We start from the raw sequence: 27,165 nt of genomic DNA on the forward strand, positions 1-27,165 counted from the left end.
GGCTCTCCTCCAACTGAGTCTGTCAGAATCCCTCCCGTTGATACTTCCATCCATGTTTAACAAGGTGTGCTTGAATACAATATATGCTGACATTATTTGATCCCCTCCCACTGTGATGTTGGAAGTATCTGTTTGGAGAGGATTTGTAGTCTTTTTTCTCTCTCTTTTTTCCTCCTGCCTTCTTTAAGTCTAATTTCCAAGTCGTGACATGTAGAGGGTGCCTGAGCAAATCTAATCAGCCTTCTGCCTCCTTTAAGAAGGACAGCTGAGATATTTTTTAACACCTCCATTTCTTCATTGCTGCAATCTGTTTTGATTAGACTAACACAGGGTTCTCATTTGCATATTTATCGCTCCATGTGCCCACAAATAATCTCACAGCTCTGCCACTCCTGAATTTGCAAGAGAGACCAAAGTGGTACACTAGAACTGTAAACTATGCAAACATTAATTTAATTTCTCACACCTGCTGGTTTCCAGCAAATACATCTGCGGGAAGGAAAATATTCATATGTTACCTTTGCTGAGTGTTTCCTGGGAGTCAGGATTTCCTCAGCTTTTTTCAAGATGGATTGACAATTAAGAAATTAATTAAGAAACAAGTTTCTAATTAAATTGAAATGTGCTGAAAAAGTTATGATGTCAATGAGGGGAGAGGAGACATCTAAAACAAAAAACAACCTTAATATTTTCTCATCTTTGACAATCAGACTATGTTGCGTTTTGAGGTTCTCAGATGAAAGGGCTTGTTGTGGAAATGAAAATTGTTTCTTTTCTTTGTGCTATTGACAGTCCATCTCACTTCCACCACATATTATTAGGGGCATTACCAGGTAGTGATCATGTTTTTAAGGGGTGTTTTTCTAGGAATGGTCTTTTTGTTTTGTTTTGTTTTGTTTTTTCCTCTTTGGATAACATCTAATATTTACAATTGCTATTCATATGGGGTGTTTTCTTTTCCTGAAACTTTTTGGGTCAGCTAGTACTGCAGTTGCCATGATTAGCTTCTTAATTTTTAGCCACAACTCTTTAAATGACGTCACTGCAAAATTCAGGCCTGCAGGAAGTCACACCTCATCCAGGAAAATAAGGACGGATGTAAGAGGCTACAGTACCTTTTGTTATTTTTTATTTTGTGGTTGCAACTAAGGGAACAGCCATAGGCTCTTCGGCATGGGATGCTCTACAAGGAGAGAACTAAAATATAAGCCTTGCCCCAGTGGGGGTGATGGCCATAGAAAGATGTCAGTAATTGGGTGGGACAAGAGGAACTGTTAGAATGTAGTGTTCTTCATGACAAGCAGAAGATTTTGCAGACCAACCACATAATCATTGCCAAGATTTTTGAAGCAGTCGTGTTGTAGTCAGGATGGTAGGAAGACATTAGGGGGCACAGTTCATAAAGAACGAGTAGGATTTCTTACTAGACAAATTGCTTGTAAAATAGGACACATTTGGGGGCAGACAAGTCACTCAGCATGTCTGACAGACATGCCACAAACATCACCCAACTCCTTTTATATGCATTGCAGCACGTCCAAGCTCATGATGAGAAAAGTCACCTTCTTTCACAGACTCTTGCTACCAGACTTTTAGGTACCTGTAAATAGTCCAGCAGCTGGTGTTTGCAAAGGAAGGGTTGTCTCCAAGAGGTAGTACGTCTGCAGCTTTTAAATACAATCCACGTGGACCATTCTGAAAGGAAGAAGATGGGAAAATAAATGAAGGAACAACTGAGCCTGGCAATTACTGTCTTCCGTTTTTCTCTAGAAGTGCCTTCCTGAGTGGTCCATCATGGTCAGAGCTGTTATGTAGATATGTTTGAAGGATATTAGATGGGAGGACATCATCTTTGTTCTTCCAGCCAAAAATAAGGCTAATGTACAAATAATTGTATGAAGGTGTCTTGTTCCGTAGATCTCAGATCTAGCAGCGGAGCTCAGCTTATCATACTGGGTCCTTGGCAGATCAGAGGAGAAACACCTGATCCAAATTAGCTCAGACATCACATTCACTTTCAAAACACGGAGGTCACAGATCAGACACTGTGGAATGCTTCTTCCAGACCACCCTTCATAAACTTCAAAAGGATGTCAGCCAAGATACATTATGCCTTGAGTATTGTCTGTAGGCTGAGAGGTTTGGCTGACTCTAATGTGATGAGTATCCAGTAAAAGTAATGGTATTAGTGTGGCTTTCATCTGTAGTGAAGGTAACAGTGAATAGCTTTTGTCAGAAGCAGGGCTTTTATTTTCCAGGCATATACAAAAATCATAGTTTGTATCACCATAAAATGGTATGGAAGCTCACAGCTGTTAGCAGAAAGACTATCATCAGCTTTCTAGGTCTGGACAAGGCCAATATTCTTGTAGGCTGGGAATTACAGAAGCCATAAAGAAACTGATACTCAGAGTGAAATTCAGTGAGAATTAGGTTCATAGCTACCTCCAGTTTGTTCTATTTCCCACTGGTGATGCATCTTTCAAGCAGTGTGTCCCTTAAATAACTACCTGAGGACTAGGCATCAATTTCAGCTCTATAACCTTGTCTCAGGGCAAAAAGTATGTAGCACATGGAATCCCACTGCATGGAAAGCAGTTTGCAAACATGTGGGGGTGCTTGAAAGTTAAATCCCACTTCAGATATTGTTCTGAATGTGTTTCGTGAACTGCAGCCCTATTTAGGGATTGGCCTGAGTCACAAATGAGACCTGGACCGTGTCTGTCTCTGTCACTCGTTATTAGGTACCTAATCTAATCTAATTGTGATCTCCTCTGGTGCAGACAGGGGTTGCAGACATATTTGAACAAACAGGGTAAGTGTTAGAAATGGCTTCAAGCTGAATGCTTTTCTACAAGCCAAAAGCCTCCACTGCTGCATGTTTACTTCTGATTTATTCCCCAATAAAAAGGGGTGAAGTTCACTCTTTGTGAGCTCAACATTGTCTACACAAAGTTACTTCAGTAAAGTGGGTGATGTATGATTGTTATTTTTCACAAAAGCAGCTGGAATAGTATGGGAAAAATGATCCCATATACTTTGCGGGAAGCAGAAGAGTGGAAGAAGCTTACAATTAGTGAAAGCCCACTCACTGACCTAACTATTTAAATGAGCAGAAAGAAAAACAAATGTTAAGATGACATTTAAGAGATACACTTGTTTAGTCTGTCCATTAGCTGCTTTTGGTTCTCACTGTGCATGCTAAACGGCTGATTCCGCATGGAAGTCAACAGATGTCTTTCAGCTCCCCTGACTCATATAATTTGAAAGGAGTGGGTTCAGACTGAGGAGGAAGAGGAAATATTGAAGCTATTTCAAAAGAGTGAGTTTCAGGAAGAGCTAGTAAATCCCAGCCAGGTGCTTGCAACCCTATGCAAGGTATTGTGTGAAATAGTTGCTGGTGAAAGATAAAACACTGGGAAAAGTTGCGTAATGAAAAGGCTTATTGGTCGCCAGAAAGACTTTTTACACCTCTGTTCATGAAAATCTTTCTGTTTCTTTGGAAGAACTGAGATGATCAAAGGATTTCTTTTCCTTCTCTTCCCTCCCCTCCAGCCCCAGTTTGGTGTATGTGTGTGCATTTTCTTTTATCTTGTTTTTCCCTTTTCCTGCCCACCTGCTTGCTCTCCTGTCCTTTGAAGTTTGCTATTGTACTCAATGGTTCAACAGATTTCCTATATTTCTGTTGATATTTCTTACACAGTGTATCCCTTGTTGGAGCCTCATCTGGGATAATCTGTTGCATCTCATTACTTTTGTGCTAAAATACTGCTAGAACGATGATACAAGCACTGACACCAGAACCCTTAACCTGCAGTGTTCTTTGGAGAGCTCTGTTTATATTCATGCTGTACACAGATCGTCAGTGTAGTAAAACCTGTTATTGGGCTTCAAGCTCCAGAGTTCAGACTCCCTAGAAGTTGGAACAAATTAAAGCATATGGATAAGGGCTGCAATGGGCTTATTAGTGTTGATAGGCCTTTTGACAGTGTCTCAAGTTTTTTACATGGTCCAGCCTCCAGTAGCCTTCAAGCAGTGGGCTAGTGGGTGAAGGAAACGCAGACTTCTAACATTAGTTGAATCGTAGCAGAACATAGATTTATTGTACATACCCCTGTCTGCACTGTTATTTAAGAGCAAGTTCAGCAATTTTGGTCAAGCGAAATCATACATTGAGCAGCACCACAGCCACGTTCTTTAAGGGACACCAGCACACACTCAGTGCCACTGGCCTTTTGTTGGGTAATATAGCTGCAGTTCATCTCTTACACTGCTTCTTGTTTTAGGGAACAAGCGTGACAGGAAAGGAAAGGAAACCCAACTTGGTTTGAACTGGCTCTTCAATTTCTCCTCCAGTCTAAAAAGGCCAAATAAATATAAGACTCCATCAGCTTTGAAAAGGAACTGAACGCCACAATGGGACTCCCCACCCAGGTTTTGGCCTGTGCGATCTTAGCTTTGCTGTACCAGCATGTCAGTGGTGGACTCATCAAGCGAATTATCCGGCAGAAGCGGGAGACTGGGCTAAACGTGACCTTACCAGAGGATAGCCAGCCCCTGGTTTTTAACCACGTGTACAACATTAAGTTGCCTGTTGGCTCCCTTTGCTCTGTGGACCTGGATACAGCAAGCGGTGATGCAGACCTGAAGGCAGAAATTGAGCCCGTCAAGAATTACGAGGAGCACACGGTGAAAGATGAGAACCAGATTGTCTTCACGCACCGTATCAACATCCCCCGCCGGGCTTGTGGCTGTGCAGCTGCCCCAGATATTAAGGATCTGCTGAGCAGACTAGAGGAGCTGGAGGGGCTGGTATCCTCCCTACGGGAGCAGTGTGCCAGCGGGGCTGGATGCTGTCCTAATTCCCAGACAGCAGAAGGTAAGGCAGACTGGGGAGCCACTCTGGGGGAACCTCTCACGCTGGCAGCAGATCTTGTTTAGAGTAGATACTCGAATCTGTTTCAAGAATGAGCAAAAGTCAACCTGTTAAATTTGAAATGTAATCAAAAGTGGGAATGCATTTGCTAGCTTGGTTCATTCACAGTTTTGCAGTTTTGTGGATCTGGGGGTCAGGAGTCTGTCTGGGCTGCCTTGTAGTGGTGGCATTGAGCATGTATGGCACTTGGACAACGTAACAGTCCGTGTCGAGTTGAGATTAAAACTCACACAGTCTAAGCTTTTGGCTCCATGTTTTGTGCCCTTGAGCAGGCTGCCAATGTAACTGTTTTCATGTCCAAGTTTTCCTTAGCAGAGACCAATAAAAATACAGCAGGATATAAGCAATAGATGAGTAGTAGTGAGCACAAATGATCTGAGAGGTAAAAAGAAAGTATCCTTCCTGCTGTTTTTTAAACTGAGGTAAGAGGCTGGTCATAAGATAGAGAAAACATAGGTCTTCTCAGCTGTAATCTGTCCCTCTGAGCTCAGATCTGGTCTCACTGTGGATGACACAGTGTGCTGCCTGGCTTTCTATGTTCTGGAGTGAATCAGTGAATACGGGTGTGTGCCATAATGAAGCAGTCAGGAAAGCTGCTCAGTCAATGGAAGAGAGATTTTGAGAAGAGCAGAGGAATCTAAGATGCTCATTTAGCAATTAGTTGGCAGCAGCTTTTCCCTGGCAGGAGTGTGAATTAAAGCATTCCTGGTAAACTAAATCTTACGGGAGAATGGGAGCGTGTCTTTCAAAACCTTTGGTGATTCCGTAAATCAGACCTGTAGGGAACAGGGAAAAACAGACCCTTTTAGGTTGTGTGTCGCACTGGCCTGACACATCCCAGAGGTAAGGGGGTAACGGGTTTCCTGACTCATTGGTACAGGTCGCCTGGACACGACACCCTATTGCAGCGGACACGGCAACTACAGCACTGAGATCTGCGGCTGCGTCTGCGAGCCCGGCTGGAAAGGCCCCAACTGCTCTGAACCAGCCTGCCTGCACCACTGCTTCAACAGGGGCATGTGTTTACAGGGCAAATGCATCTGCGACGAGGGCTTCACTGGTGAGGACTGCAGCCAGGCCTCCTGCCCTTCCGACTGTAACGACCAAGGCAAGTGCGTGGATGGGGTTTGCGTGTGCTTTGAGGGGTACACAGGCACAGACTGCAGCGAGGAGCTCTGCCCCCATGGGTGCAGCGTGCACGGGCGGTGCGTGGGCGGGCGGTGCGTGTGCCACGAGGGCTTCACCGGTGAGGACTGCAGTGAACCCCTCTGCCCCAACAACTGCCACAACCGCGGGCGCTGTGTGGACAATGAGTGTGTCTGCGATGAGGGCTACACCGGCGAGGACTGCAGTGAGCTCATCTGCCCCAACGACTGCTTCGACCGCGGGCGCTGCGTCAACGGGACCTGCTTCTGTGAGGAGGGCTACACTGGAGAGGACTGTGGGGATCTGACCTGCCCCAACAACTGCAATGGCAACGGGCGCTGTGAGAACGGGCTGTGTGTCTGCCACGAGGGCTTCGTTGGGGATGACTGCAGTGAGAAGAGGTGCCCGAAGGACTGCCACAACCGTGGGCGCTGCGTGGACGGGCGATGCGTGTGCCATGAGGGGTACCTGGGCGAGGACTGCGGGGAGCTGCGGTGCCCCAACGACTGTCACAACCGCGGACGCTGCGTCAATGGGCAGTGCGTGTGTGACGAGGGATTCATCGGGGAGGACTGCGGGGAGCTGCGGTGCCCCAATGACTGCAACAACCGCGGGCGCTGCATCAACGGGCAGTGTGAGTGCCACGAGGGATTCATGGGGGAGGACTGTGGTGAGCTGCGGTGCCCCAACGACTGCAACAACCACGGGCGCTGCATCAACGGGCAGTGTGTGTGTGATGAGGGGTACACGGGAGAGGACTGTGGTGAGCTGCGGTGCCCCAACGACTGCCACAACCGTGGGCGCTGCGTGGAGGGACACTGTGTGTGTGACAATGGCTTCACAGGAGAGGACTGCGGTGAGCTGTCCTGCCCCAACGACTGCCACCAGCGCGGGCGCTGTGTCAACGGGCGCTGCGTGTGCCACGAGGGCTTCACCGGGGAAGACTGCCGTGAACGGTCCTGCCCCAATGACTGCAACAACGTGGGCCGCTGCATCGATGGACAGTGTGTCTGCGAGGATGGTTACATGGGAATCGACTGCTCTGATGGTAGGTTGCAATGACCCTTTCAATCTGCTTCCCCTGGGTAATCCTCTGTGTCCATCCGTTAGCCTCAGAGGGTCCATGAACATCTTCCGTGTAGCTGGGCCCTGTTTCTGCTCTTCTTCGTCATAGTCCAAACAGTTGAATCAGTAGAGTTACAGCACTGAGAGGAAGAACTTCACCTCCTTTACTTTTTCAGGGCTATATAGTGTAGAGGTTTCTGGTGAATTGTGGTGGTCAGCAAGCTAAAAGGCTGATAATGGTGCTACAGTCAATTTATTGTCTCCAAGTTTGCTCCCGACACAATGCCATCAGAGCTGTAGCTACCACTGGATGGGTGTTTGTCATTTTTGGTTTCTCGTGATGCTCCTTGATGATAAAAAGATGCACCTAAAAGAAACTGTTCTAGCTGTGGAGAAAGAGAGAGGTGAATCCAGAAACTTCTTACTTAGATACTCAGCAGGATTAATCAAGAGAATATGGACAGAATTTTGCCTAAAAAATAATGCTGTCAGGAAGGAGGTGGTGTGGGTAAGAACTTCAGGGAATAAAGAGCTTAGGTATCAAGTACTTCTTGCAGACAGTTTCTAGTTCCCAGTCCCACACTGGACCAGTACGATGGGGACTTGCATTTGCAATGCTATCACTATTGTAGGAGCTGAAACCGAAACGCATAGCACTGACACTGTATGCTGTCAGACCCTAAGGGCTCAGACCCCAAGGACCTTACTTTGAAGGTGGATCTTTGAGCTGGATCCCTGGTGGAGGCAAGGCATGTGCAGAAAATAAGATTGTCCTATCTGAGTATGAGACACCATCCATCATGATGGAATTGCCAGATGTCACAAATACTGCCATGCAAGCTTTCAGGATTATTGCAGGGGCCTTGGTTCTCTCTCAAGTGACCAAATTGATTTTTCTAACTAAAATAAAATATATGTGTGTGTGTGTGTATATTATATATATATATACATGGAACATATATACTGTTAGATTTGACAAAGCTTAGAGTAAAATAATGGAATCAACTGGAGTGGAAACTTAGCTATAAAACCAGGTTAGTTTCCCATTACCACTGACTCTATGGAAATCGATAGAAAATGTTGGCAGCTAGATAATGACAGGTGTTACACTATAAAGGAGGCAGTTTTCTTTAGGAGATCCCAAGGGAGGAATTTTAGAACTAAGATCTTTGTATAGTAATCAACGAGTACTTTTGGGTTGGGAACATTGTAAAAGACAATGAATACCCTGTGAAAGAAATTCCCATTTTTCATCTCTTCCTCCTGGAAGGCTCCCAAGTCACATTCTGTGTTCTTGCGCGTGCAAATGGGGAGTAATCCATTGAAAGTATTTACAAAAATAATCATGTTTTATTTTACAGTGGAAAATCTGTGCAATTCTGTATATCCAAACCCCAGCACTTCCAACTATAAAATCATGTGTTGCTGGCAGTTGAGTTAATCGTCTGAATCCCTAAGGACCCAGCTATAGTAGTCTTGTGTAGTAGCCATGAGAGGAGGATCTGGAACACAGTCAACCATAGGTTATATGCAAGTATGAAAGTAGAAATTGGCCCATGACTTTTGGAAACATCTGTAGTCTTCATCAACTGAACATTCCTTTCTACAAGTGGCTAATTTGTGTGGCATGGCTTCCCCATTCCCTATTTGTTAGATGATTCTTATAAACCGCTTCTGGGAAAATGTGAAACTGGGTAGGTCATTATTTTCTGAGCCTTGAAAACTTTTGTTTTGCTTTTCCCCTCCCTAGTGTCTCCTCCAACAGAGCTGACTGTAACAAATGTAACAGATAAAACTGTAAATCTGGAATGGAAGCATGAGAATCTCGTCAATGAGTACCTTGTCACCTATGTCCCTACCAGCAGTGGTGGCTTAGACCTGCAGTTCACTGTACCAGGAAACCAGACATCTGCCACCATTCATGAACTGGAGCCGGGTGTGGAATATTTTATCCGTGTCTTTGCAATCCTTAAAAACAAGAAGAGTATTCCAGTCAGTGCCAGAGTAGCAACATGTGAGTTTAATATTCTCTTTATTCACTCATTTGTCTGTTCTGTAGTATGCATTTATTTTTGTTAGGGTTTTCTTTCTTTTGTATTTTCTATTTCCTGCTCACCTTCTGTTCTGGACAAGGAGAGCCTCCATCACTTTCGTATTCTATTCTTTTTCAAAACCAATGTCTGCGTTAAAAGTAAAGTTTGTTAGCTCTTCTGCTCTCTGCAGTGGTCTCGTGATAATGAATATCGTGGGGTCTTTGTAAATTAAAACCCTCAGTTTCTTCATAATAAGGTACATTTATAAACTCTGGTAATGCTTCCTGAAAATATATATAAATATAGCAAGTATAATAAGAGCAATGTGAAATCACTTGGATTCAAAGTGTTTTGACTGAAATGGAGATTATATTTGTTTTGCATCTTCAGTGTGTTTTACCACAACTGACTTTCTATCTGCCTATCTGTTGATTTGTTAACCGTTTTCCTTTTTGTGTTGTGCACATCACAATCATATCTAAACATGCCAGTCTCAAAAGATGCTCTTTGACTTCTGTCATTGTTCTCATTTTGAGAGACTTGGGGCAGGATTTATCTCACCTAACTTCAAATGTCCACACTAGGTTCTTTTAAGAGGGCAAAAATAGGCATTTCTAGGGCACAGTTTATTTTATTCTAAGGTGACATCTAGAACAGGTCAGAGGAATGTCTGTCCAAAAGCAGAATAGCTAGCTGTGAAGCAAGTTTAAACATCTCAGATACAGCTCTCTACATGGCAGATAGTTAAAGCTGTGGAAAAATATCCCACCCTAGTGCCCTCGTTTATTACTTGTTGCACATGTAATTATCTCCTTTTTTTTTCTCCTTTTTTTTTTTTTTTTTTTGGTCACAGATCTGCCTGCTCCAGAAGGTCTGAAATTCAAATCTGTTAGAGAAACATCTGTCCAGGTAGAGTGGGATCCTCTGAGCATTTCATTTGATGGCTGGGAGCTGGTCTTCCGTAATATGGTAAGTCACAGAATCACAGGGTCATCTAGGGAAGCAACGTTCCTTGTACAGAAGCCTTGGATCTTGTCCAAGTGAAAGATCCTGAATTTTTTGTATTTATAATAAATGTTTGTTTCATGTGTTACAGAAAAAGGATGATAATGGAGATATAACCAGCAGCTTGAAAAGGCCAGAGACATCATATATGCAGCCAGGCTTGGCACCAGGGCAACAGTATAATGTATCCCTTCATATAGTGAAAAACAATACCAGGGGACCAGGACTATCCAAAGTGATAACCACAAGTAAGCATAACCTGTATTGTTATAGTGCAACCAACGAAACAGTTGCTTTTTGACGTAGTCTTGGTAGTGTTAAAAAAAATTTTTTTGAAAGCTAAGCTTTATACAGGGTATTCATAGGGAAAAGGAAAAAAAAAGGGGGAAGTGTTGGAGCTGTTAAAGAAGAAGACATGAAAATAAATTAATTCATTTCCAAATTACCTTTTAGAAGAGGAAAGCAAATTTAATTTTATTTAGAAGATAGTTAGCAGTATGCACTTTTTTAAAAGGTACATCAATACGATCTAGAACTTCTTTCTTCCTGGTGACATTGGCATAAAGAAACTACATAGGAGAGAGTTTCTATTGCAGAACTCTTCGGGTTTCTGATTGTCTTTGTTTTGACAACTTCAGAAGTTAATGGATTTTGATGAATTTGTTTCTTATGAATTGGCTCCATCTGGCACTTTCTTCTACAGCTGTGGAAAGTAAAGGATGAAAAAAAATGAAGATGAGCTTCAGTTTGTAAGAGCCATTCGTTTTAATTTTGTTCTGAAGCAGTTAAAAACCTAAGTGCTATAATTTTCTGGTAAAATTTATTAAAAAAAAATATATATCACATTTTCTTCTCCTTACAACAGAGCTTGATGCCCCTAGCCAAATTGAGGCAAAAGATGTCACAGACACCACAGCTCTGATCACATGGTCCAAACCCTTGGCTGAAATTGAAGGCATAGAGCTCACCTATGGCCCCAAGGACGTTCCAGGGGACAGGACTACCATTGACCTCTCTGAGGATGAAAACCAATATTCTATTGGAAACCTGAGACCACACACAGAATATGAAGTGACGCTCATCTCTCGGCGAGGGGACATGGAAAGTGACCCCATGAAAGAAGTCTTTGTCACAGGTAGGAAGCTTGGGTACCAATCCAAATTTCTGGGAGTTTAATGTTATCACCATCAATCTTCCTGTGCTGTTTGCATTATCTTGCTTGAGTTAATAGTTACTAGATCAACACAGAACCAGTGGTATTATGGAGGTACATGAAAATGGAGGCTTTGTTGTGTCTTGTATAATTTACTGGCTCACCAAAATATTTAGGCCCCTCCGGTCTCTAAATGTGTTTTGAAAATGGGAATTATTAAGTCACTTAGAAGCTTTTGCTTATCATACCCTAAATCTTTACTCCATAAAACAAATTCCTCCAGATTACTTCTCTGTTTGCTGAGCTAAATATCTTCCATGGTTCTTACTCCATCAAAGACCTTATTTCTGTTTGTCTAAACCCACAGTAGATTAGCAGACAACATTGCTCTTTTTCCTTCTTCAGGTCTGCAAATGTTTTCTCTCATGTATTTTTTTTTAAGTTTACTTTGCTCCTTTGTTATCCTGGGAATGCTTTCTGAAAATGTGCGTCCTTTAGCATATTGTCAAGGTTTGGATATATTAAGGGACCTAAGTATATGGTACATGGAGAATTACCTCCCATTTCATCCCAAAATGCAGCAGTTTATTCAGAGCATGATTTGAGTCTACCATAGGTATAAACAGGGAAAGCCTATTGCATTTCTACAAAATATTCACCTTGCATTTTGAGACTTAAAGTTCCCTTCAGCCATGTGTGCAAGATACTAACTGAACAGACATTCTAGAGTTGGTCTTTTTTTTTTTTCTTAGCAGCTTTTTTTCATTTGGAAAGCTAAGGTATTTGTAAGGGAAAATACTATTTTCATCCAAATATGTTTTCCCACAACTATGTATTTTGTAATAAAAATTAATTACTGAGGTTGAAATGGCTTTCTTTTTTTTGTTTCAGGAGATAAAAGGTGAATTTCTTCCACTGATTTTTTTCCCAAAGCTAGTGAACTCTACGCTTCATGCTAAAAGACATCTAATTAATGTAGTTGAGAATATAGTGGCATCATATAAGAGGACATCTGTCAGCTTCATGGATCATGTTCAGTTTCTAAAAATGGCTGTCATAAGAGAGCGTTGTCATAAGAGCATTACTCCTTTCATTTATTTATGTGTTTATTTATTTATGTATTTATTACAGACTTGGATGCTCCAAGAAACCTGAAGCGAGTTTCACAGACAGACAATAGCATTACTTTGGAGTGGAAGAACAGCCACGCAGATATTGATAATTACCGAATTAAGTTTGCTCCCATTTCTGGTGGAGACCATGCTGAGATCACAGTGCCAAAGGGCAACCAAGCAACAACCAGAGCTACACTCACAGGTAAGGGAATTGGGAGATTGTTATTAATGTCATTCTGCTGCCGTCACCCTGGAGCACAGGACCAAAAAACCCTTTTGGTCACTATACATAAGAGCTACAAGCAGTGGTTACACATTTTGAGTAGAAACAGTTAAATTAAAGTCCATGTGATATGTATTTATGTACTTCAGATGGATAACTACCAACAGCAGATGTGTAGCCATTTTGCTTCCATGTGCATCTCTGAATCCCACTAGTCAGTTGCCTGGGTTCTAGGTTGCTACACGTCTTTGCAGAGATGGCTTGACATCTTTAAGTTCAGGAGGCTTTTGTATGTGCTAGGAATGGTATTTACTGATGCCAGCCTGCAGCTTTTCGGGGTGTGTGCAAGTTGCCACACTGGCCTACAATGGTAGATTTCTCCATTTAACGTGGATGTTTTTCTCAGGGCAGCAGTACCTACACTGCAATCTCTTGAAAGTAGAAGTTATCTCTGACTATGCATTTGCACATAGTCCAGCATGTAATCTCAGCCAGCCATAGTCCATATCCTCTGCCAAGTCTGTGGAAAAGGATTTATTCACTTCAGGTCAGCTGGAAGGCAACTGAAACCTCAATTCTTTGCATACACAGGAAAGCATATATCTAATCTTGCATACATTCAGACCCTTTTATTTAAACAGATGCCAATAGGTAACTTCCATGGACAGGGACTCATGCTTCTATTCCTTATCTCTTAGGTTTGAGGCCTGGAACTGAATATGGCATTGGAGTGACAGCAGTGAGGCAAGACAGGGAAAGTGCTCCTGCTACCATTAATGCTGGCACTGGTGAGTAGCTTGATCCTCTCTTGTACTCTGGAGGAAGCAGCAGATAGCTGGAGCCACTCTGGTGCTTCTTTCCTTTTTAAGTAATGCTGTAAGAAATATTTTAGAAAATTCTTGATTTCATTTCGGTACAAATGGGACATTTCCCCACAAATAAAAGAAAAAGTATTTTCCCAGAGATCTTTGATCTTTGACTCTGGCTTTCTTTTCCTGTACCAGGATCTCTTAACGCTCTGGGTTATTCACCGTAGTAATAAGTGATTGCTCTAATCGTTCTCTAGCTGTGAGGGTTTCTGGCAGGAATGGTGGTTATGGCTAAAACGTCATCTGGACAAAGAGTATAGCCTCAGGGGTTTCAATAGTCCTGACTATCCTTCAAATATGGGACTTTTCTTACAACACCCCCTTTTTTTTCTCCCTGGATGAATGCTGTAAGGGATTAAATTCTTTCTCTAACGTCTTTCTCTCCTTCATGCAGTGATTGCTGAAGTGAATTTAAGTGCTGAAGTGAATTTAAGTGGTGGAAATTTAGATTTAGTGTGGTTTGTCTGTAAAACAGAACTTCATCTTCCTCCACCTCGAGCAGCGGGGCTTCAAAAGCTCAGATGGCAGATCCAACTCTGAGCTGTCACTAGGCACCCAGTACAGTTGCTGCTGTGTCGACAGATGGCTGAAAAACTGTCCCAGGGCAGTTCTGAGACAGCTTAACTTTGCTTTTTTAACCTGTAGATCTTGATAACCCCAAGGACTTGGAAGTCAGTGACCGCACTGAAACCACCCTGTCACTTCGCTGGAGAAGACCAGTGGCCAAGTTTGATCGTTACCGCCTCACTTACGTCAGTCCTTCTGGAAAGAAGAATGAAGTGGAGATCCCTGTGGATAGCACCTCTTTTATCCTTCGAGGGTTAGAGGCAGGGACAGAATACACCATCAGTCTGGTGGCAGAGAAGGGCAGACACAAAAGCAAACCCACAACTGTCAAGGGATCGACTGGTGAGTAACAGCTTTTGATGAGTGCCGTGTGCCAGGTTATTGACTAGCCCAAGTAAAACTTCACCTGATTTTGTAAGCCGTGTCTGGAGAATTGCATGAAAATGTCCACTGCCTGCAGAGCAGGCTTAGCTCTGTCTAGCATGACAGGTTCATCGAGGGATAGCTGTGTATTTGCCTTACTACTGTGTTTAGCTCCATATTCTCAATGATTTCTTGCTTTCCTTTTGAGAAGGCTCACAAAGAACACAGCTATTTGTCCTGGAGAAAATACAGACCTTGTCCTTTGTTTTAAATGAGGCTGTGCTTTTGTACATTATGTCTTATAATTTGTTTTGTTTTCTACAGCCAAAAACCAAGAGGAAGGGCAACCAGAATGTGTTTAACATTGCTTGTTCTTGCCTAATGAATTCCCTTCACAGCATGCCTCCACCCATCATGCTTCAGCAGGGTCAACAGGGCTCTGTTGTTGCCCTTTTTCACTTTTCTCATCCAAAAGCAGAAACATGCCATTGTCACAAATCTGGTCACAGTCACTGTTTTCATTGGATACCATGACTGTTTTACTTGTCTACAAAGAAGGGGTCCATTTCTGCCATCTCCATTTGCACAAACAACTCTATTTAACTAGAATCAATGCACCACTTCTTGAATAAGGTTTTATTCTTTTTGAAACTTTTTGACCCCAAGTTAGTTGCATACAGATCATATCTCAGTATAGAATATAAGTGAGTCCTGAATCTTTAAGTGCCTTCAGCCTAAATCTTGTGAGGCGTAGCCTCAATTGCTATAAGGCAGCAGAGGCAGTGAAATCAGAATCAGTTGGGCTAGAATTATTCTCCTTAGCATTCTCCTTAGCAGATAGGCTTTTAGCTTTTTCCCCACAAAAGACCACCTATGAGGTAACCATGTGCCAGAAGTTGTGGATTTTACAAACTAATAGCTGTATACAACTGACCTGAAAAAAAAAAAAAAAGAAAAAAAAAAGAAACAACAACAACAAAAACCAACAGTGTCATATTCACTAGCAGTGTTCATGCCAGCAGCACCTATGAATTTATAGAGTCAGTAATCCAGTACAGGAGAGAGTTATAAGGTATGGTGTAAACTACAGAAAACCTTCAGTCCTGAATTACATATTTGATGCATAAGTCTGGCTTGCGTCCCATGTAGGGAAAAATTAGGAAGCCTTGAAGCACATCCATGCACAAGGAAGATGAAGGTTTATGTGGCTTGAGTGAGCAGGCTTCAATTTTTCCAAAGTTATCTGTTTTCCCATTAGTCTGAAGACTGAACAGTCTCAAAAGAAGTAAGTGTAGAGGGTGAAAAGGCAGAAACAACATGCTGTGGAATTTCACAGTTTGGTCTTTCCAACACCAGCTTCCAAAGTCCCAGAAGATGGCTTCTTTTTTCTTTGGATTATTATTTTTCTTGTAACAAGTTTGTCTGACCAGCGTATTTGTTTTAAGTCTTTACTCAGAGCAGCCAGTAAACAAAGAGTTCTCTGCAGTGGGCTCATTAGAAGCAACAGCAGTAGTTGACATAACCTGTCTCTGTGACCTTCCTCCTGTATAGGAATGGGCAAATCCAAACACTCTGCATGGGGAGGCAGAAGTGCTCTATAAGCCTGGGAGTTATGAGACAAGAGATCACTTCTTCAGTTTACTTTTTCCTCCACCCTCTAGCCAGGCCTCCTCTTCCATGTTTCCAGTACTTGGGGGGTCCTCTAGTCCTCAGGCTAAGCAAAACAAACTTGTTATTTTGCCCTCTCTTGCAGAGCTCTGGGGGACCTCAGGTCGATTGCACTGCTGAGGAGAGTGCTTTGGAGAAACCATGCAGAGAGAGCAATGATTGATGTGGAAAGTGCCCGTAGCACAGCTAAGGCTGGACTAGCTCTTCTTGGTGGGTGGAGGAGACAGTCCTGCTGTTCAGAGGGGCATGTCCTGTCCTCACTGAGCACGGGAGTCAGGGACTGTGGGAGGCTTGAGAACATTTTCTTTCAGTTCCCTTTGCTTTTCCAGATTTCCAGTTTTTCATCTTATAGCCTCCCCAGCCTCTTGGTGGTTTGGTTAGGCTTCTCTGCCTGCAGGTGTCCAGAAGCTTCAGTGCTTTTGTTTCCCACAGATTATTTTTGTTTCTTTGCACAGTGAATCATCTGTCACTGAGAGTAAGGTTTATTTCAGCCTCAGAACTGAAGATGTTCTGTTGGTGCTTTCTCTCCTCCCTCACATTCTCCTGGTTATCTTTCCATGTATATCAGTTTGGCACACACAGGTGGTCAAAACCTTGAGAGCCCACGAACCTCTAGCAAAGCACATGTCATGAAATCTTTCATACCGTAGGATGGCAGCCTTATGTTGCTTCTGTTTCTTCATATGGATGAAGCGCAGCTCGATACAAAGCTTTTTTATACTGATGTCTATGATTCTGCATTCAAGGGATGCTAAAAATTATAAAGTGACCAGTTAGCTAAATGTTATTTTATTCTACTGAAAAGGAAAGACTGAATATTTCACACTGTCATTTGCTTGTTTGTTTCTTTGTAGCTTCACGTAGTCTAACCCTAATGCAGGCAATGACTCCTGACCCAGAGGAGCTTTCTGGCTCTGGGAGCTTTGTTGCTCCAGAGATCTCAGGGACGGAGCAGGATGCACTGAGGGACCTTGTGGTCTCAGGGGTTACAGACCACAGCCTTAGTGTCTCGTGGTATGCGAACACAGGAGCCTACACTAGTTTTGTGGTGGAGTACAAGGAAGTGTCATTGGCAGCCGGGTCCCCTGCAGAAATCTTCCTTTCCAGAGATTCCCTAGGTGCTGTGATTGAAGGCCTCCAAGCTAACACTTCCTATAAAATCAAGGTGTATGGATTGGCTGGAGAACAGCGCTCCCCTCCTCTGGAAGCTGTGGCTACAACAGGTACCTCCTTTCTGTTATTAACTAAGGTACCACAAAGCAGGGTCTCTCTTGTTAAACGTCCTTCCCAGCATTGTGCTCAGGTTTTGGTTTAGAACAACTTCAGAAGTCAAAGAAAGGGAACCATTTTACTACTTGGAGGGACCTTCCTGGCAGCACGTCTGGAGAATGTTATGCGAGATTGACTACTAATCTGCAGAGCGAGCACGTAACCCAGCTCTGAGAAAGCTGGGCAGTCAGACTGCAGCTTTGTTCCTTCTTGTTCTGGTTCTGGAGCCCTGCCTGCATAGCACAATGTAGGTCCTGGAGGAGGAGCGATGGTAATACATCAGGCATGAGAAGGCTGTGGAAATAATTGGGTGAGCATAAGAGAAACCAAGTGCCAACCTCACATTCCTCTGCTGAAGGACCCAGATTGTGCAGCAACTGCTGATGAATCATGGATAAGATACTGTCTTGCCTCTGGAAATGTGTTGCACATAGGAGCATGGCTTGTAGAAGCAAGTTTTCCATTCTGTTGAATGTTTTTAAGAAAATTTATGCTGTTTACCAAAGACCCCTGTCTGTGTTGTGTGTCAGTTGCTCTTCCTCTCCTGTCTTCTGCTAGTCTCAGATTGCACCACTCTTCTTCATACAAACTCAAAGGAAATTTAGGAGGAGTGATTAGGTGAGCCAGTTCGATGGGAAACTGCAGTGCTGACTGCTGGGAAAATGGATTTACCAGTAAAGGTTGTCCATTTCTTCAGCTGAGTCCTCTGCTGAGAGTACCTGGAATCTCAGACTTCAATATGAGGATTTTAGCTGTAGTTTCAGTATTATTATATATTATTATATATATTATATAATATATTATATTATATAATATATATTATATTATATTATTATATTAATTATTATTATTATTATTATTATTATATATATATTATATATTTCTGGCCTGTGATATTATTGCAGTACTTACTCTGTGGAACTCAGGGGTGCACAGGCACTGTAAGACCACTTAATCAGCTGGTTGAGAGACAGGAAAATCATTTAGCCAAAGGGTTCTTAAAAGAATGGAAGTATCTTGGTAGGCCATGGTTCTGCAACCCTCTTTCAGGGAACTGCAGTCATATCCTACAGTGAGGTTGATCTGATGAGAAATTCTACAATGAAACTGGCTGATAGCCCTTCTTGGAAAATAATGTAAAATCCAAGAGACGGAAGCAAGACATAATACAGAATACACTTTGCTCCATCCTGAGTAACTGGGGAAATGTCCTGGCAGGACATTAACATTCTTCTTAGTAAAAACTCCAGTGAAGCATTACAATGGAATTCCTCAAAAGGCCAGCAGCAGCAGTGTGGACATATTTAGGCCATATTCAGCCTGAAGTTTTATTAAGAGAATGATATTAAGAAATATTCCAGTCTGAGAAAGAGTGTGTTTACTGTCCATGTCCATCCAGTTCCCTTCTTCTTTACTTTCAGCTCTTTGGCATTTGCTATTTATTCATCTCATCACCATGCATCAGCCTGTCTGGCTGTCATCCACCCACCTAGAGCTCCTAGAGCTCTGTTTTCTTCTCATCTATTCCCCTGCTTGCTTAGTCAAGTGTTTGATCTCCATTGGTCTTGATATCCTACAGTTTGTTTTCCAAATTTTCTGTTATCCATTCTGTAGCTAATATTCTGTATGCTAAACATAGAATGCTGATACTATCTATGGTATATGAGTGTTTTCTGTGTGTTCATATCACTTGCATTTTTCTATCCCTTGCGTGTTTGTACACAAAGCCACATATTCCTCTATTACACAATGTACTAATAGGTGTGTGCATGTTCGTTTATATGTGCATGTAGATGGTAGACCACTCTTTCTCAACCACAAATTCATTTGTGGAGTCAGTCATTAAACACAAGATGATAATCAGAATTAGGTTTGAAAAAAGTTTCAGAGATAATGTAGCTACATAAAATTGTATGTGCTTCGTAGGACAATTTGTACGTGGTAACCACCCATGTGGTTATCAAAGATGTCACAATAAAATTAACCCACTTATGACAGCAAAATGCTGAATTAAAATGCCAGCTACAGGAGTTGGTCCCTCCTTTTTTGGATAATGCAGTTGAACTGTTGCTGTGTTTCCCATTTGTTTGTTCATACTATAATTGGTGGGAATCTGGGATAAGTATCAATAGGGATGCTCAAGGAAAATGAGGGGAAGTGAGAAGCCAATTTTGACTAATATTCTGTGGGGTTTCTCAAGGATTCTTAGTATGCCAGCTTAAGGACAGCCTCATGGTTTCTTTTTCCCTTCTATTTTTGGACACTTTGTCCTGGTTTTCCAACTCAAGGTGCGTGGCAGTTCCCCAGTGGGACCTTCCATGGCATGGAGCTTACATGTATAATGTACTGCTCTCTTCCTCCGTGCTGGTCTGTTCACTCCCTCTATTTGTGCATGTCTCCTGCAGAAATACTCCACAGTAAAGCCCAGCTGCCACTATGCATGTTAAGTATTTTTAAGCCTCTTTAAGACTGAACAAGTACCAGTGCACTTGCTTGATGCCATAGATTTTTGCCTGTTCCCAGAATTGTGGTTGTGCAAAAGCAGCTGAGAGTCAGGGAAGGCTACTGGTTCAGTGCTGCATGTCTTCCTGCTTTGTTCCCTGGGGATGTTAGAGAAGCTCAGTCACCCTTGTGTGGTCAGGGAACAGTTCTGACAGCACATTTTCCAAGAAAGAATGAACTACGCTAGCAGTTACCATTGCACATATGCTGATGTGACAACAACTTTGCTGTCTTCAGGTTACACAATATGTAGGGCCTGGTTCAGATCACATGCTGGTGTAATTTAGGAGGACCTTATCTAAGTATCTAAGTCAACTGTCACTGATATGGTATATGTAATATATCATATATGTAAATATAAGTCACTGCCTCAGAGGCTTTGCTCTTTTCTGGAGGTGAGCAGAAAGCAATGTTTCTACATCTATACTTCTCCTGAGAGTATATTTTCAAGGTAAAATTTCTGCATTTATTTGAAAACAGTTTAAGTTGATCTTTCTCATCTGAAAACTTTTTCTTTCTTTCTTTCTTTCTTTCTTTTTTTTTTTTTTTTTTTTGATACATGTCTGAATTTGGAGACAGATACTGAATCCTGAGTACGTATTTGTGCTGATCTGACTGATGGTGGTAGATGACTCACTCTCTCTTAATTGAATGCCATGGAGCATGAAAGCAAGGCAGTCATTGAGGTGTGAAATGATGTGGTTTTCCACTAATGAGGAGATAATTCTGCATGGCTAATTGAAGTGTCAGAAAAATCACCTGCCTGTTGCCTTGCAGCAACAAAACCATTTGTTGCGATTTCCACAGCTCTCAGATTTTCAGAACCTGAGTGTGCTACAAGATGCTTTCACAGATCTTCAGCATGTTGAAGGCCAAGTCTTTTTCCCTTCCATCCCTCTGGATCTCTTTAAAGAAAGATCCCACAAGTTCATTCTGTCTTGGTTTTTAGTTAAGGGTCCCTTCCCCTTTCTTAAATTTCTGCATGTATCAGAGTGGATAACTCCTCCAAGCATGTTTTTATTTGGGTAGGAAGAGATTTAGCATGTTTCTCTGTGTCTCATTTGTTGGTTTGGATTTGGATATTGTTGTGATGTTCGGCATGCATTCCACATCTGGTTTGTATCAGTAGCAACAACGTGCTGTAGTAAAGATAAAAGGCATCTTTGGGAGACTGAGGGTTCAAATCCTCACCGATGTAAATCAGTGAAGTTCTTTGGAGCTGAATTGTCCTGATTCACATCAAGTGAGAATGTACCTATCCATTTCTCCACTGAAAGCATGTCAGCTGATCTCTGTGGTTAAGGGTTTTTGCTCTGGATCTGCTGGTTAGTGTGGTTCTGTGTGAGAACCAGGTTGTGCTTGGTGATGCTACCTTTGCTTGCGGCTTGGATTCAGTCTCCAAAATAGAAGTACCTACCTTTTTTCCTCGGTTTTTAGAGCTCTTTAATGAAAACACAGAAACTGTTTTGTAGCAGGTGTTAGCTGTCATTTGGTATATTTGGGGGGTTATTTTCAGGAAATTTTAACTTGTAATTTACCTTTGTTTAGCACATCTAGTCACAACACCTGGAGAATCAAACAGTGAAACATCATTTAATCCTACCAGTCCTGCACCTACAGAGCTAAGTTATTTAACAAACCTGAGTCCTGGTTCTCATGCTCTGCCTGTGGTGCCCACTGACCTTCCCATCTCAGAAGTCACTGATGCTCTTCGTGACCTAAATATAACGCACAGGACTTCCAGTAGTTTCACCCTGTCTTGGGCAGCACAGGATGAGGTATTTGATCAGTTCCTTATCACTCTGAAAGACCTGTCCAGTTCAAACAGAATGCAGGAAATCTTTTTGCTGGGAAACCAACGAGAAACAGAAATTACCAATCTCACAGCTGGCACACAATACCAGATTAACCTCCGAGGAAGCACTCAAGGTCAGCTCTCTTGGTCCCTGGAAGCTCTAGCTGTTACAGGTATTTTCTATGGATTCATTAGCCACGTGTTCCTTTTCTGCTTTGAAATACAGAACTTCATTTTCGTACTGCTGTTCCACTGCAGAAATGCTAGGCTTTGTGAGTGATTCCTTTCTTATTTTTTTTTACTTCTTTTTGCACGGGATAAAACTCTTATTGCTATGGAATGAGAACCTTGAGTTATGTAGCATGGACAATGCCCCGTACAGCTTTTAAAGTGTTGTAGCATCAATTCTCTCTTTTCAAATTGCATGCAAAGAGAAGCATTGATGCATCTGCTATTTACAAAGGACGTGAAAATAGCAAGATATTACAGGGATTGTGGTCCAAAGCACACAAGAAAAATCACAAGGAGGTTGCAGTTCGCAGCATTGGCATGGAAGTGGTGATGTTAGAGGAAAAAAAAGATTGTAACACATTGGGAGTATACCTTTCTGAAAACTTCTACCTCTTATCCCTCTTAAATGTATTTCATGAGGAAACAGGCTTGTAGCCACAGAGCTCAGTTCAATAATGATGCAAGTAACAATGTCAAAGTTAATTCCTGAAGAGCATAGCCAGAGACTAATGACTATAGCAGACCATCAGCCAAGAATTAAATTTGTGATGTGCGATAAGATATTCACATAGAAACACAAAGATCATTGTGCACCTAGTACATGGTTAGAGCAGTCTTATCTCTCAATGGTTTGTTCTCTCTTTTTTTTTTAAAGTTAAGAAACATCATCCCTTGATATTATTTGCCATGATGTTATCATTGTTTTGTCACATATGTTGAATGCTTTGTGGATGAGGCTTTCAGAGATCTCCAGCTGTCCAACCTGGTGCATGATTTTATATGAGAATCTCTCGGTCCCTAGAGAGCATGATGGGGTCGAGTGCGCTTCTGTTTCAGGCATGCATGAGAAATAAACGGGAGAAAAAGGGACTCTGCATCCTGGAGGTGAATGAGACTGAGTACTCTTCAGAGAAATTTGAGTTGCTTCTGAGCTGTGATGGTTACTGCATTACTTATTATAATCATGCTTTTACATGAAATATTTTGCCTTGCTTTAACTTTTGGTTTAGTTTCATTTTCATTTTAAGCAGTGTGTTTGTTTTATTTATTTCTGTTGCCACCAAAAGATCGTTATTTCTGATTCAACCGTTCCTTTTCTGTTCTGCTTTCTTTTTCAGCTAGATAGTGCTATCTTGACATGATTTATATTTTGCCTCTGAGTATTTCATTGCTGTTACTGGTGAAACTAAACAGCTCTAGGATTCATGCATTTTTTGTTGAATATGGTGTTATTTCATAAACAATCTTTTCCTTTCTAACAGGATAGGAAAAGCTTGATGTTCCTGGGTAGTAGTATTTGCTATACATTAATGAATCTCACTGATGGTAATTGACTGTTATCCATGAGTGCTCAACCTCCGAAAATGCAGCCTCACCTACCCATATAAGGCTATGCAGCAGTCACACAAAAGATTTTCTGTTTTTTACAGAAAGAAAATTTATATGAATAATGTTGCTAAGCCTAATTCTCATTTATTTCAGGGCCTTACTGACTCAAAATTTACATAATGTCTGAAGTTGAAGTTTAGAACTGAAAAAATCAGATCCATTTCCCTGTATGCGTCATCTCTCTTATAAATGCTCAGGCATGCAGATTGGGATTATTTAGCTAGACTCTGTTCTTATTGTAATGCTGATGTGCTAACAATGCAAGGAAGTGAGAAAAGTGCTAGAAACTTATCCCAGCCCACAGGCCAATGATAGATCATGTAGCAGGATTTTCCATGTAGAAAAAATAAGGTATTACTGTATCATTTTCCCATGTGACTGCTAACTTTAAGGAATCAGTTGTAGCTTCTCAGTACTGGAGGACTTTCTATTCCTGCTGAGAAAACAACCTAAACTTTCAGATGATGGTTCATGCATCTGATGGTTCCCAACTTCCTAGGCCACCCTTGTGGCAGCATATGAGAATGTTGATTTCTGTGAATGCAGATTTCAATTTTAGATTAATATCAGTAACTCTGAAAATCCAAGCTACTCGGCCTCCAGAAATGTTTTCGGGGCAGAATAATGTAATGTAATGAAGATAACTGTATTAAACTGAAGACATGTAGACATAGAGGAAATGTTCCCTTCTTTATTGTTTTTGATTAGAAATAGTTTGGAAGAATAAATATCATCCTTCAATTAAAAGCATAAACATCAGAATCCCAAGTAGTAGATGCTCAGCATCCTCCTAGCCTTACAACAGGCGTTACTGCAGTATTCACAGTTATATAATGACAAACACTAAGTTGTTAATAGCTGCAGTAAAGTGGTTATAGTAATACTTACTTGTCTCATAGGGAGTTGTAATTAATATTGGCAAAACACTCGCAGCTGTAAGACAGTCTTTAAACCACTTTCTGTAAGCAGTCTTTTAGCATTAATGTGAATATTATTTATTATTATGGTTCTTTTCTTTCTGTTCTGTCTTGCCAAGTGTCTGAAGAGACTTTATGAGTTATCCGGGGCAGCTGAGAATGTCAATGTGTGTGGGGGTGCATCTCTGTGTCACATGCTTACAAATGAAGTTCATTAACTCTGAAAGTCATTAAGTAATACCTCACCACCACCAGTCTGTAATCTGAGTAACTGACTGACTCTCTGTCCTTATTCAGAGGAAGAACCTGAGCTTGGAAAATTATCAGTATCAGAGACTGGCTGGGATGGTTTCCAGCTCACCTGGACAGCAGCTGACGGGGCCTATGAGAACTTTGTCATTCAGGTGCAGGAGGCTGACAACCCAGAAGAAACCCGGAATATCACGGTCCCAGGCAGACTGCGCTTTATGAATGTTACAGGCCTCAAGGCCAACACACCTTATAACATCACACTTTACGGTGTGATTAACGGCTACAGAACCAAACCCCTTTCTGTTGAAACTGCGACAGGTATCTTTTCATCCAGTCTCATGGCTCCCTTCCTTTGCAGACAGGGACATGAGCCAGAGCAATTGCAACTGCTCGACAAAGCTTGCTCACTCGGTCTGCTTTGCATGGGGCACGCTGAACTCATTAAGGCTTGGCTGAACATCTCTGGCATGGAAATGTCTCATGATCAGACTTTCCAATATGAGTCTCAGCGCCCCCATGGAGCCATTCGCTTTCAGGAATGCTCTTTTTACCCCCCTCAGAATGGCTTGTTTTGTTCCCTTTATTTGCTTCTCTGCTGGTTGACACTAACTGCAAAACCCAACTGGCTGTTGTACATGCTCAGGAAAGCCCAGGTTGCCTTGTAAAAATTATAAAATCCGCACTTTGTAGCCCAGATAATCAAAGCCCAAGAGCATGTTTGTGTTTTACCCTTCAGAAGCTATTTCCGAAATGCTGTGCCAGCTTCCTAATAGATCCAATCTCAAGTGTATAGTGTGTGTGTCCGACCCAACGACAGACACCTTCTATATGTTCTCATATAGAAAAGAACACAAGTGAGTTTCTTCCAAGCATGGTATCATATATTGAGCCACATAAGGTTGTTAAACAATCGGACCGTTCTGAAAAAATTACAATGCAAGACCAAATTCAACCAAAGTACTCTGGATAAAACTGACCTGAAAGAAGGAGGGTAAGCCCTGCATTATCAAAAGCTTGCATGAAACTATTCAAGAGCTACAGAAATAATTTTCTGGCTGATCCTGTGAAACACTGCATTTTGGATGAAGGATTGCTCATCACAAGTTTCTACTGTGAGAAGCAAATATAAACATATGTCTGCCCTGTATGGCTCACTGACTCGTCCAACTGTTACGATCATTATAACAAACACGGTATGAATTAATTGGCAATAGAGGGGGACACCAGTGATGGAACTATTTCTTGTAGACAATATCTGCTGCCTTTGGGCTTCCTTACAGACCTTTGCAACCTCCCAACCTCCCAAAATTGTGGGACAGCCTAAAGTTTGCTGCTCATATTTACTTTTCCCAAGCACATATTACTCAGCACAGAAGGAGATAAAAGTACATGTAAGAACTAAACAAAACAAAAACATTATACACAGTAAAGCTTGCTTGTTTCAATAGTGCTTTAAGCAGCTTGGCTTAAGTAGAAATGTGTGTGGCACAAGGCACTTGCCTTGGGCTGTGTCCTGCTGCAGTCTGGAAGTCCTTTGCTTTGAGAGCCTTGAGTATGAGCTGGTAGCAGATTGCCCATTGAAAATAGACAAATGTGGCTAGACAAGGGAAGCTGTAGAAGCACAAACAAGAAAACAGACATCATGGGTGTCCTGCCTAAATATGCAATGTTCTCTCCTTTTATTAACTTAATGAAAACACCAGAAGATGCCCTGCTGAGGTTTTCCCTTCCCTTTCTGGGTCATACTCAGCATCCGGCTTTTCAAAATTTTCCTTTCTGGGGACTTGCAATTGTCAGAATTTTATGAGCCTTCCTGTAGCATGTCAGGGATGCCTACGGAGAGGAAGAAACCCCAAGGCAGCTATCACTGCTTTGCATTTTGGCTCCAGCTCCCAAATTACATGCCAGCTTTCATAGGCATAAGCTGAAAGGGAAAGTAGAAGAACTAAAACAAAACACAATCTTTTCCTCTGGATACAGTAATGGCTCTAGTTTTAGCTTCTCCTAAAACTGGAAGCTGACTTGTCCAAATGCCCTGGGGCTTTTGGAAATGTTCTTTTGCAACTGCTTTCATGCTCAGACCTCAAAGACACATGGCTGCAAAGGGAAATAGCCATAGCTTTAAACCTTCCTTTTTTCTTTTTTTTTTTTTTTTTCTTTTTTAGCATTTTGAGATTCTTTCATTTGATTTCTTCCCCTAAAACCTGTTTGCCTGTAGCAAGCTTCTATTTAAACCCTTTTCTCCAAGGGCAGCATGGAGTGCTGTCAGCATGTGCAGAGCGAAGCACAGCATTTCTAGCAGGAGAAGGCACGGGGCTGTCCCCTTCTGACCAGTGTTGTTTTCCTCCTCAGGGGTGCACCCAGAAGTTGGTGAGCTAACCGTTTCCGACATTACTCCTGAAAGCTTCAACCTTTCTTGGACAACCACCAATGGGGACTTCGACGTCTTTACTATTGAAATTATTGATTCTAACAGGTTGCTGGAGCCCATGGAGTTCAACATCTCAGGCAATTCAAGAACAGCTCATATCTCGGGGCTTTCCCCCAGCACTGATTTTATAGTCTACCTCTATGGGATCTCTAATGGTTTCCGCACACAGGCAATAAGCTCTGCAGCTACAACAGGTACATAAAACCTACCTCAATGCTAATTCTGCTTTCTTCTAA

General features: G+C 42.0%; 1 protein-coding gene across 9 annotated transcripts in view; it reads left to right on the plus strand.

Annotated features, from left to right (window-relative positions):
* TNC (tenascin C) overlaps nucleotides 1-27,165 on the plus strand; it is a 73,747-nt gene that overhangs the window by 20,819 nt on the left and 25,763 nt on the right. For 5 of the 9 annotated variants that reach the window (XM_066980490.1, XM_066980491.1, XM_066980492.1 and 2 more), the window contains exons 2-14: nucleotides 4,287-4,879; nucleotides 5,817-7,130; nucleotides 8,898-9,161; nucleotides 10,034-10,149; nucleotides 10,277-10,433; nucleotides 11,051-11,320; nucleotides 12,470-12,655; nucleotides 13,375-13,464; nucleotides 14,191-14,454; nucleotides 16,998-17,366; nucleotides 21,463-21,882; nucleotides 24,544-24,816; nucleotides 26,851-27,123. In XM_066980490.1, the coding sequence (XP_066836591.1) occupies nucleotides 4,417-4,879; nucleotides 5,817-7,130; nucleotides 8,898-9,161; nucleotides 10,034-10,149; nucleotides 10,277-10,433; nucleotides 11,051-11,320; nucleotides 12,470-12,655; nucleotides 13,375-13,464; nucleotides 14,191-14,454; nucleotides 16,998-17,366; nucleotides 21,463-21,882; nucleotides 24,544-24,816; nucleotides 26,851-27,123 (4,459 nt within the window). In that variant the 5' untranslated portion in view covers nucleotides 4,287-4,416. The remainder of the gene's footprint in view (nucleotides 1-4,286; nucleotides 4,880-5,816; nucleotides 7,131-8,897; nucleotides 9,162-10,033; nucleotides 10,150-10,276; nucleotides 10,434-11,050; nucleotides 11,321-12,469; nucleotides 12,656-13,374; nucleotides 13,465-14,190; nucleotides 14,455-16,997; nucleotides 17,367-21,462; nucleotides 21,883-24,543; nucleotides 24,817-26,850; nucleotides 27,124-27,165) is intronic. The other 4 variants (XM_013182860.3, XM_048054536.2, XM_013182857.3 and 1 more) reach the window with 2 other exon arrangements.

Source organism: Anser cygnoides, chromosome 20, assembly GCF_040182565.1.
Source record: "Anser cygnoides isolate HZ-2024a breed goose chromosome 20, Taihu_goose_T2T_genome, whole genome shotgun sequence".
Classification (NCBI taxonomy): Eukaryota; Metazoa; Chordata; class Aves; order Anseriformes; family Anatidae; genus Anser; species Anser cygnoides.